Source organism: Zingiber officinale, unplaced genomic scaffold (genome assembly GCF_018446385.1).
Source record: "Zingiber officinale cultivar Zhangliang unplaced genomic scaffold, Zo_v1.1 ctg31, whole genome shotgun sequence".
In the NCBI taxonomy this organism is placed as follows: Eukaryota; Viridiplantae; Streptophyta; class Magnoliopsida; order Zingiberales; family Zingiberaceae; genus Zingiber; species Zingiber officinale.
The window spans coordinates 94,092-106,764 of NW_024589934.1; the positions used below are offsets into that span (position 1 = coordinate 94,092).

Sequence of the window (12,673 nt, forward strand, 5' to 3'; positions counted from 1 at the left end):
GATAATATGTATCAAGTAGTAGCTAAGTATTGGGGTTGCTCTTTAAAACGTTCAATTGAAGCTTTTGCATCTACAAGTCAAATTTCAATTGATCAATGATTTCAAGTTAGTTTAAAAATCCTAATACTGAAAATAGCATGTAGCTGAACAGAATAGGAAAATTAGTTCCAGATAGTACCATTTAGATTCACTCTACATATTGGTTCAGTTAAGGATCATCTCTCTGCAGGACGACAACTTCAGTGCAAATTTTCTTAGATTCACTTATGGAGCGCTTCAATGGACAGGTTAACAGCAAACCAAAAGAGCAACCAGACAGTACAATTTGAAGGGACATCAACATACATTGATGAACATAATGGCACTTAATTAATCGCAGGTTTCTAAAAGAAGTGGATCGGAACCGAGGAAGATCCCTAATTCAATAAGGAGAAGAGAACAAAAAGCGAGCACAACAAAGCGAGGGAAGAGGACATCACCTGCTGCTGCTTGGAGACCTGCTCCCGCAGCTTGCTCGCCTGCCTCCTCAGCGCGTCCATTTCGCCGACCCAACACGCCGAAGCCCTGGAGAAACACTACTGGTTTCAGAGATTGTCTAACAGCGCGAGGATCTGGTGGCGAAAGCGAGATCGAGGGAAAAGAGAAATAGATGATGCAAAAGGTTGGAACCGCCAACCCAGCGGCCCCCTCACCCCGGCCCCACAAGTATGAGAGGGAGTAAATCACGGTGAATACGGGCCCAGCTATGACATGGCGGTCTTAGGTGTTTAGCACGGACAGATATTGATGTTATCGCAATTGCTGCCGCAGACCTTCGACCTCCCGACTCATGATGCAAGAATACCATGTCATAACCGGCTGATCCCGCCCGTGGGGGCCAAAAGTGATGGCCGGAGGAGGAAGAGGAGAAAGAAAAACTCCAGCCTGGCGAAGATCGGCAATCCTGACTCATTTGTCGTGTAGAACCACTCGCCTTGTCATTGAAGGTGGCGATGGGACCCGCCTGTGTTTCTCTTGGCAAAAATGTGGGTATCCCAAAAAGGCAAACTTCGTATATTTTAGCATATAGGCCAGGCCCATGTGGGCCTGACTATAGTTGTTTGTTAACAAAACTCACTAAGACAGCCGACCTCAATCCTCTGTTATTAAGCCTCTCCGTCGCCGGAGGTGCTCCTTTGTCAATTCGCATGTGCTTGCGAGTTAGTTAATATGGAAATTCTTATCAGATGATAAATGATTTAGTTCTATAACTAAATATCCTAATTTTCAAACGAACAATCGAAAAGATTCTGAAATATCTTAGGAGTTAGATACTCTTCTTCTAATAATCGTAGCACCAAGTACTTCGATCAAATTTATAAGTAAACATCTCTTATAAAATATGAACAACACCAAATCCTTCTAACGCCTAAACTTCCGCTTCTCCTATTCATTGTCCCCTTTGCTTTGCCTTTCCTCTAAGGGTTGTTATGTAACAAGTGCGTAATGTCCATTAGAATGCCCATGAATTTTATCATCAGTTTGATGAATTAATTTTAAAATATAGGACTTTTTAATAGGTTACAAATGCTGCACAAGATAAATCCTCATACTATCAAACTTATCTTGCGCAACATTTGTTACCACTTGATAGTCTGATGAGTACTTATTTTGTGCAGCATTAGTTACTACTTGATCAATCTGCACTCAACCTGTCTACGTCCTTGTCTTCTAGCCTTTCTAGGACGTGCACTTCTACTGGCAAGTTGGTCATAAATAATGAAAGCAAAAAATCAAAGAATCATATTGTTAAAACATCATGCTATCAAAAGAAGATTCTGGTCCAAAGCATCAGCCTGTCTAAACAATTTGGTTGGAGCTTGAGCCTTTACCGACCCTAACTAGAGTCAAATCCGTTTCCATGGTTAAGTTTATCTCAAGTCAAATCCCCAAATATATATATTTTACTAATATAAAGAATAATTGATGAAAATTAATTATATAAAAATGATACAGGCACCAAAAATTATATATCAATTTTTCTTATAAATTTCAGATATCGACTAGTATAGTAGTATTACTCAAAATTAGGACGGTAAATGAATTAAACGTTCGTGAATAAATTTGATATTCTACTTGATAAGAGTTTGTTTATGTTCGTTCAAGATATACAAAATTAATTAAACAAACAAGTTTCAATAGCTCATTAAACTAAACAAATAAGCTTGAATACATATGCGTTCAGCTCGTTAACATTCGTGAACAATGTTTAAGAATCATGCTGATTAATAAAACTCTTTTCAATATACTAAATAAATAAATAATAAAATAAAATAAAATAAATAAATAAATTTGAATTATCAAACTCAATAACCAATCAAATAATTAAAGTTTTAAATAATCAAATAAGCTTGAATTAAGAGCGCAATAATATCTAAATGAACCCAGCTCGAATCAAACTCAAACCAAGCTTGAATTGAAAGCTCTAAACGAACCAAGCTCAAGTTAAACAAGCTCAAGCTTGTAAAAAATAAACTAAATCAAACTTGAACAATCATTTAAAAGCTTGATTTATTTTAAGCTCAGCTTGGCTCGACTCGACTCGACTCAGTTATCTTATCAACCAAGCTTGAATATCCAAAAGTTCGGCTCGACTTGGCTCGTTTACAACCCTACCTGAAATAAACGAGCCCTACCCGAAATACTTGAACAAGCCTAGAAACAATGTCTATCAATTGAGCATTCATTGATGAATTATTCACAAGCTTTCTTTGAGCATTGATACAGGAAGTTGACGCGGTGATGAGGGGCCCACCCCGCAGAGGGTCACATCCACGGTGTAGGTCAAAGTCAAAGTTGACCAATGTTAGGGTGTATACTAAATGCCTAGCTTTTGGTATAAACATTTATTTAGTAATAAGAATCACATTGGTCAAATGTCTACATTTATGATAAATGTAGTTGTTCAATTAATTTATATTGTAGATAACATGGTGTGTGGTGTCACACACAGAGGATCATGTTATCAGTACCTTATAAATTATAAACAGTAGCTCACGACCAAAATGGAAAGGAACAAACCATTAGAAGGTCGTAGTGTAATTAGGTATCAGTTTATTTTGACTATATAATTACACTAGTACACTTAGAGTGTATTGAGTAGGACCATTTGAGGTCGTTTCTTTTATACTGATTTTATAAAGAAACAAAGACCTCGGTTATTATGGAAGTGTGTGCTCTTAATCCTAATATAATAACAAGCACATATATTTGATATTTATTTCTTTAATTTATCAATGGGTGAGATTTAGTTCGATGAATCAATAAGCCCGATAAGTTGGGAAATGGTATCACTTATAGTGTGTGTTGTTGATTATAGAAGGAAACTGTGTCCTAGAGATACTAGGTTGATAATGTCCTCAAGAGGAGCTCATAAGGATTGTCATGTTAAACCCTGTAGGTGGACTTAGTCCGACATGATGATAAGGTTGAGTGGTACTACTCTCGGACTAAGATATTGATTAAATGAGTTGTCAGTAACTCACTTAATTAGTGGACATTCGATATCTTAAACACAGGGAGACTAACACACTCATGATAAGAAGGAGCCCAAAATGTAATTTGAGATTGGTGCGGTAGTTCAATAATAGTTCTCTAGTGGAATGAATTATTATTGATAAAATTAAGTTGTGTGTTCGGGGCGAACACGGGATGCTTAATTTTATCGGGAGACCAAAACCAATTCCTCCTCTCGGTCCCTATCGTAGCCTCTTGTATATAGAGATTTATACCCACCACATACCCACCTTCTTACCCAACCAATAGGGGCCGGCCAAGCTAAGCTTGAAGCTCAAGCTTAGGGCCGGCCAAGCCTTAAGGTGGCCGACCAATAGCTTGGAGCCCAAGCTTAGGTGGCCGGCCACATCATATTAAAAAGGATTTTTTTTTAAATTATTTCTTATGTGGATATCATAGTTTTAAAAGAGAGTTTAAAAATTAAATCTTTCCTTTTAAAGCTTTCTACAAAAGATTAAGAAAAGATTTGAAATCTTTCCTTATTTGTAGATTGAAAGGAGATTTTATTTTTAAGAAAACTTTCCTTTTAACCATGATAATAATTTAAAAGAGAAGTTTAAAAATTAAATATTCTCTTTTATTAGTTTCTACAAAAGATTAAGAAAAGATTTGATATCTTTCCTTATTTGTAGATTAAGAGAGATTTTAATTTTTTAGAGATAACTTTCTTTTTATCCACATGTTTAAAAGAAAGATTTTAATTTATTAAATTTCCTTTTTATTAACCACCATGAAGGGAAAAATTATTTGAGAAATTTTTATAAATTTCCGAAAGTAAATAAGGAAGTTTTAATTCTTGTGTGAATTAAAATTTCCTTGATTAAAGGGATTAAGGTGGCCGGCCATTAAATTAGAAAAGAAAATTATTTTTAATTAAATAAAATTTCCTTTTAATGGCAAAAGAATTAAGGAAGTTTTAATTAAATTTCCTTATTTGCCAAGACCAAGGATTATAAAAGAGGGGTAGAGGTGCCTTCATGGGTGAATAAACTCTATTTTATTCTTCCTCTCTTTTCCTCCTTGGTGGTCGGCCCTATCTTCTTTCTCTTCTCTTCTTCTTGTGGCCGGTGGCAATCCCTCTTGGAGCTCTTGATGGTGGTCGGTTCTAGCTAGAAGAAGAAGAGAGAAAGGAGGTTTTGTTTCTTGCATCCCTTGGAGCTTGGTGGTGGCTGGACCTCTACTTCTCTTGGAGAATTTTGGTGGCCGAAACCTAGAAGGAAGAAGAAGGTGCTTGGTGGTTCTCATCTCGGAAGATCGTTGCCCACACAACGTCCGAGGTTAGAAGAGGAATACGGTAGAAGATCAAGAGGTCTTTCTAGAAGGTATAACTAGTATTTTTTCTTTCCGCATCATACTAGTTATTTTTGGAAATAATATCAAATACAAGAGGCTTACGTTCTAGTATTTCGAATATGTTTTTCGAAGTTGTGTTCTTTTGTTTTCTTTCTTTTCCTTGTGATTTGATTGTTCTCTTTGGTTAACCTAAAGTTATTTTAGGAAATTAAATATTAGCTTTCTATTAAAGGTTTTGTCTAGTCGGTGGTGGTTGCTCCCATATCCAAGAAGGTCATGTGCCTCGCCACGTCAGTACTGGGAACCTTTTATGGAAATTAATATTTAATGGAATTAATAACTTAAGGAGACTTGGGTCGAACGTGTTAAGTTCCGCAGGAGATCCAAGTCAAAACCTAAAAGAACAAATAGATTAAGTTTTGGATCAAACGTGTTAAGTTCCGCAGGCGATCCAAAATTTAATTTAAAAGAACACATAGTAGCTAGGAAAAGGTTCAGACCTTTGTACAAAATTTTTGTACAGTGGAACCTCTAGGTTTTCCGAGTAGCAACCAACAACCAACTGTTAGGATCCTTCGTACTCGGCTAGAGAGGGGGGGTGTGAATAGCCGCCCCAAATCGCTCGTTTCTTCCTACAATTCGTTAGCGCAGCGGAAAAATAAACTAGAAACAAAAGGAAGAATATCAAACCTTAACACAGCTATGTACGAGGTTCGGAGATGATGCTCCTACTCCTCGGCGTGTCCGTAAGGTGGACGAACCCAATCAATCCGTCGGTGGATGAGTCCCCGGAAAACCGGCTAATAAAAACTCCTTCTGGGTGGAGAAACCTCGCCACACTTATTTGCAACAGCAAACAGGAGTACAAGTACAAAGAATAAGCAAGAAATACAATAAGAATACACAAGCACTCTACCAATCTTACTTTCTCCGATCTGAGTCCGATGAAGCGAAATTAAGAAACCCTAACAGAAGAAATTGTCCAATGGGAAGCTCACGAAAGCTTTGGAAGAACTCAGAGCTCTTATCGCACCACAAATCTTCAAAGGGAGAAAAGAAGGAAGAAGGAGAAGTATACAGCAGCCCTCGACCCTTTATACCGCCAAGAAGAAACAAATAAACAACGAAGAAACTAGCCGCTGCGCAACGTTAGAACTCGATCGGCCTGGACCGATCAGTAACATCCTCGATCGGTCGCAGACCGATCGAAAGAAGCCTTCGCTTTCCATCCTCGATCGGTCCATGGACCGATCAGAACTCTCTGATCGGTCCGGGACCGATCAGCCAGGCCGATCGGTCCCGCACCGATCGCCTCCTCGCGCCTTGATCCTCGGCCGATCGACTCGATCGGTCACCGATCGATCAGTTAACACATGATATCGATGTTATCGATCGGTCACCGCATCGATCGAATATTCAGATCACCGGATCGATCACCGATCGATCCACTCATGGTTTTCGCCCAAACCAAGTCCAAACCAACATTCGGTCAATCTTGACTGTTGGTACATTACGCCTAGCATCCGGTCACCCTTGACTGCTAGGACTTCCCGCTAAGTGTCCGGTCAATCCTTTGACCCACTTAGACTTTTCTCTCCGTACCAAGTATCGGGTCACTCCTATGACCTACTTGGACTTCCCATCACCAGATGTCCGATCACCCTCGATCCATCTGGATTTTCCCTTGCCCGGCTTCACTTACCAGGACTTTCACCTGGCTTCACTCACCAGGATTTCCACACTGCCTAACATCCCAGTTAGGACTTTCTCACTGCCTGGCTTCACTCACCAGGACTTTCCAACTGCCTAACCTCCCAGTTAGGACTTTCCCACTGCCTGACTTCACTCACCAGGACTTCTCCGTGCCAAGTCTCCATACTTGGACTTTTCCCGTGCCAAGTCTCCATACTTGGACTTTTCGCGTGCCAAGCTCCCTGCTTGGACTTTTCCAGTGCCAAGTCTCCATACTTGGACTTTTCCAGTGCCAAGCTCCCTGCTTGGACTTTTCCCGAATCAGATCAACCAGGTCAACCTTGACCTACGGTTGCACCAACAACCTCCCAAACATCTATTCTTGTCCCATATCAAGAATAGAACTCTCTCATGAGTGTCAAACATCAACATGCAACTCAACTAGGTCAACCTTGACCTAAGGTTGCACCGACAATCTTCCCAAGTCAAACATCAAAATACAACTCGAGTCAAGTCACCTCGAGTCGGGTCAACCAGGTCAACCTTGATCTAAGGTTGCACCAACAATCTTCCCAAGTCAAACATCAAAATACAACTCGAGTCAAGTCACCTCGAGTCGGGTCAACCAGGTCAACCTTGACCTAAGGTTGCACCAACAATCTCCCCCTTTTTGATGTTTGACAAAACCCATAATCAAGTTAGGTTAACCCGATAACCTAACTTAAGTTTTCCATCCATCTTCCAATGTCCAATGTTCTTTCCTTGAACATTCTCTGGACATTCTCCCCTTAGGTTAACCTGATAACCTAACTTGGGTTCTCCAATAATTCTCCCCCTTTTTGACACACATAAAAAAGAATTCCAATGTTCTTCCTCGAACATTCCTTGACATTCTTCCCCTAGCTTAGGTTAATCCGATAACCTAACTTGGGTTCTCCAATAATTCTCCAATGAACACTCTCCCCTTTTTGACACACATCAAAAAGAAAAAGGAGAGTATCAAGGTCAAGAGTTTCTTCCTAATGAAAGTCTTATACCTTTCATTGAAACTCTTAATTTCCCCCTTGATACTAAACTTAACAATCAACTTAGTGATAATCCCATATCACTAGTCCTCAAAAGTCTTAAGGAGTAAAAACTCCCCCCAACAGTCAACTCCCCCTTGACAATTAGGTAAAACTCCTCCTAAAGGTTAACTCCCCCTTGACCATTGCACCAACAATGTCTTTATGAGTTCCAAACCTTTAGAAATCCACAAAACCCAACTTCCAGCTGAAATTTCAGACCAACAGCTGAAAATCAGAAACTGGCACGCTCTGATCGGTCCCCACCGATCAGCATTTGGCACGCCCTGATCGTCACCAGACCGATCAGGGATTCCCTGGATCGGTCCAGTGACCGATCAGCATCCCCTGGACCGATCAGGCAACCTCCTGATCGGTCCACAAGTCTGATAGCAGATTTCTGATTTCTTCTCCCGAAATTCAGAAACCTCTAGAAAATTCCAGAAAATTTCAAAAATTGTGAAATTTTGAGGATACATTCCTCATAACATATACTATCATGGAAAAATAGTTTTCTATGAAAATAACTTCCATTTTTCAATCTTGATACAAAGTTCAAAAACTTTGAAATAGTTCAAGTTTAACTCAACTTTGTATCACAATGTTCAATGATGAATGCTATCACTAGGAAATCTTCATCAAGGTTTTTCAAATCAATTTTAAAATGCTTTTAAAACCATTTGAATTTAGGACCATAATCTTAGGGCTAGATGTACATGACTTGTACACAAGCTTTCCCTATGATCCTTAATTTCTTGAATTAGGGTCATCTAGGTACAAGGACAATGCACCTTGATCCTAACTCATGATCCTAATATCTCACACACATCTAAGATGTATCAAACCACATTCAAGTCAATTTGATGTGAGATATGGGTTAAGGTCAACTTAGACTAAGTTCTCATGCATTTTCTAAACACCAATTTGATCTCAATATCAAAATGTGCTTTTATCCTTAAATCAATTTCATTGATCATTAATGCACAAGATGATGACATGGCATATAATGATTTCATAAGTAAAAACATGTGCCAATGTCATGATGTCATGGCATAAAGTGTGAAACTTAAATAAAGCATGACATTTAAACTAACCTAAGCATTATCATGACATTTTAAATGATCATAAAATAAATATGATGTCATGGCATGACATATGACAACCAATCATGGCAAGTTAGCACAAATAAAATACCTAAATTCCCTATCTAAGTATCCTTAGCCTTAGCTAACTTAAAATCTAACCCTTGATTGCCCTAAAATGCCAAAATCCTAATTTTGACACTTCTTGAACTCTAGATTAATTCATGCCACTTAAAGATCAAATTTATCCTCAAAACTTGGCATGTTTCATTTTTCCTCGAGAGTTCTCTAGATTTTCCCAGATTGTGCCAATTAAAATCATTCTTTTCAATAATGGCACATTTTACTCTTCCAAGGAGTAAATGATAATTCCATTTCATTTTCAAAGGTTCACAAAACCTTGAAAATGCTCCTTGAGTGTCAATTTCCTCAAAGTTGGGTTAACTACCCTTCTTATTGGAGTTGACACTCTCTAACCCATTTATGGGGTAGAGAAGATGCTCCTAGGAACCCAATACCTATTTGAGCTCATTGGGTTCACTAAATATTCACTAGGGATAACTTCCCTAGCAACCCTCCTAATGACCCTCTTAGGCTTTGAAGCCTTGGTCATTTGGGACTCATCAAGATCAACTCTAGGGGTGACTCCCCTTGTGACCTTGGTGGTGGTCTTCCTAGCCCTAGGTTTTGTTCCATAATCGAATGGAACATTGTGATAAGTGGGCTTGACCACTTGGGACTTAGATTTGTGACCCAAACCTTTCTTGTCCTTGGACTTGGGTTTTTGACCCTTAGACCCTAGAGTTGACTTCTCTAAATTTTTGAGGGCCTTTTCCAAAGTATCAAGTCTTGACCTCAAGACTTGATTCTCCTTCTTTAATACCTCAAGTTTTGATTTATCATTTTTCTTTGAGGTATTCCTAGGCATATGTCTAGTAGTTTTGGGATTTCTACCTAGATTATCCTTAACCTTAGATGAGTTATTCCTAGGGTTGACATTTCTAGAGTTGTCCTTATTCAAGCTAACATGTTTAGCACCTAAGCACATATATTGATTTCTATAATTAACATGCTTATCATTATTAGTAATTGCAATCAAACTACTAGCATGTGTTCTATTTGAATTGCAAAAGTGAGCCTTAGAGATTACCTTAGGGTTTGCCTTAGCTCCCCCTATCGATGTGCTCGTCTTCTTGTCCTTGTGAGGTTGCCTCCCCCTCGGACATTGGCTCCGATAATGTCCCCTTCGCTTGCATTGGAAGCACACCACGTGCTTCTTGTTCTTGCGTATCGGGACTCCGACTTCCTTGATCTTGGGCGCCGGTGGAGTCTTTCTAACCCTCTTTGGACATTTACTCTTGTAATGTCCAAATTCCCTACACTCAAAGCACATTATGTGTAATTTGCTAGAAATTAAAATGCTTGAGTTACCTAGGTTTGAGGATGGATGAAAGCTCTCTTCTTCATCCCTTCCGGAGGTAGAAGCTTCTTCTTCTTGCTCCGTACTTGAGGAAGAACTCTCCTCTTCTTCTTTAGATGTTGAGTGGCCCTCAACTTCTAAATCCACATCTCCATGAAGTGAGCTACTTAGCTCACTTGACTCCTCTTCATTACTTGAAGTGGAGCTCCCCTCATGGAACTTGGCCAAATTGTTCCACAATTCCTTGGCATTGTTGTAACCACCTATCTTACACAATATATCGTTAGGTAATGAGAATTCAAATATTTTCATTACCTCGTCGTTGACTAGGGATTGGTGGACTTGTTCCTTGGTCCACTTCTTCTTCTCTAGGGTTTCTCCTTTCTTGTCCATCGGAGGCTTGAATCCTAATTGAACACAACTCCAATTTTCAAGGTTAGTCATAAGAAAATATTTCATTCTTACCTTCCAAAACGCGAAGTCGTCGCGATCGTAGAAAGGTGGAATTGTGATGTCTTCTCCGAGTTGATCCATCTCTAGCTCGTGCTCCCCCGGGTGTTGATCCAACGAAGAGCGACCTTGCTCTGATACCACTTGTTAGGATCCTTCGTACTCGGCTAGAGAGGGGGGGTGTGAATAGCCGCCCCAAATCGCTCGTTTCTTCCTACAATTCGTTAGCGCAGCGGAAAAATAAACTAGAAACAAAAGGAAGAATATCAAACCTTAACACAGCTATGTACGAGGTTCGGAGATGATGCTCCTACTCCTCGGCGTGTCCGTAAGGTGGACGAACCCAATCAATCCGTCGGTGGATGAGTCCCCGGAAAACCGGCTAATAAAAACTCCTTCTGGGTGGAGAAACCTCGCCACACTTATTTGCAACAGCAAACAGGAGTACAAGTACAAAGAATAAGCAAGAAATACAATAAGAATACACAAGCACTCTACCAATCTTGCTTTCTCGTCGACTGGAGTCCAGATGAAGCAGCAGCTTCAAGAAACCCTAACAGCAGCAGCTGTTCCAGTCGGGGAAGCTCACGCGAAGCTTTCAGAAGAACTCAACAGAGCTCTTATCGCAGCCCACAAATCTTCAGCAGAAGGGAGAAAAGAAGGAAGAAGGAGGAGTATACAGCAGCAGCCCTCGACCCCTTTATACCTGCGAAGAAGAAACAGCGAAGAAACTAGCCGTTGCGTCGCAACGGCTAGAACCCTGATCGGTCTGTGGACCGATCAGGCAACATCCTGATCGGTCTGCAGACCGATCAGGAAAGAAGCCTTCGCTTCTGTTCCATCCCTGATCGGTCCATGGACCGATCAGGGAACCTCCTGATCGGTCCGGGGACCGATCAGGCTTTGTGCTGATCGGTCCCCAGACCGATCAGCCCCTCTTGCGCCTCGATCCTGTTCGGCTTCTGATCGACTCCTGATCGGTCACCAGACCGATCAGTTAACACACAGTATGCTACTGATGTGTTACTGATCGGTCACCAGACCGATCAGAATATTCTCGGTATCACTGGATCGATCACCAGATCGATCCAGCTCATGGTTTTCGCCCAAACCAAGTCCAAACCAACATCCGGTCAATCTTGACCTGTTGGTACATTGCGCCTAGCATCCGGTCACTCCCTTGACCTGCTAGGACTCCCCGCTAAGTGTCCGGTCAATCCCTTTGACCCACTTAGACTTTTCTCTCCGTACCAAGTATCGGGTCACTCCTATGACCTACTTGGACTTCCCATCACCAGATGTCCGATCACCCTCGATCCATCTGGATTTTTCCCTTGCCCGGCTTCACTTACCAGGACTTTCACCTGGCTTCACTCACCAGGATTTCCACACTGCCTAACATCCCAGTTAGGACTTTCTCACTGCCTGGCTTCACTCACCAGGACTTTCCAACTGCCTAACCTCCCAGTTAGGACTTTCCCACTGCCTGACTTCACTCACCAGGACTTCTCCGTGCCAAGTCTCCATACTTGGACTTTTCCCGTGCCAAGTCTCCATACTTGGACTTTTCGCGTGCCAAGCTCCCTGCTTGGACTTTTCCAGTGCCAAGCTCCCTGCTTGGACTTTTCCCGAATCAGATCAACCAGGTCAACCTTGACCTACGGTTGCACCAACAACCTCCCAAACATCTATTCTTGTCCCATATCAAGAATAGAACTCTCTCACGAGTGTCAAACATCAACATGCAACTCAACTAGGTCAACCTTGACCTAAGGTTGCACCGACAATCTTCCCAAGTCAAACATCAAAATACAACTCGAGTCAAGTCACCTCGAGTCGGGTCAACCAGGTCAACCTTGATCTAAGGTTGCACCAACAATCTTCCCAAGTCAAACATCAAAATACAACTCGAGTCAAGTCACCTCGAGTCGGGTCAACCAGGTCAACCTTGACCTAAGGTTGCACCAACACCAACGTCCTATATCCTCGGCCGTTCAAGCAGTCCACTCGCCCGACTGGGATAAAGAAGACTCGATCCCACATCAGTATAACTCGGGAAGACACCAAGCATCCGACGCTCAAAAAGCAAGTATTCACAAAGGCATGCCGAGCGGCAA

General features: G+C 41.0%; 1 protein-coding gene across 2 annotated transcripts in view; it reads right to left on the reverse strand.

The window, feature by feature from the left end:
* The window catches only part of LOC122037404 (SH3 domain-containing protein 3-like), a 78,345-nt gene that overhangs the window by 1,877 nt on the left and 63,795 nt on the right, over positions 1-12,673 (reverse strand). Inside the window, exon 1 of one of the 2 annotated variants that reach the window (XM_042596869.1) lies at positions 480-625. The exons of the other annotated variant lie outside the window; for it this stretch is intronic. Coding sequence (XP_042452803.1) covers positions 480-539 — 60 coding nt within the window. The 5' untranslated portion in view covers positions 540-625. Of the gene's footprint in view, positions 1-479; positions 626-12,673 lie in introns of those variants that run through there. 2 annotated transcript variants of the gene reach the window in all.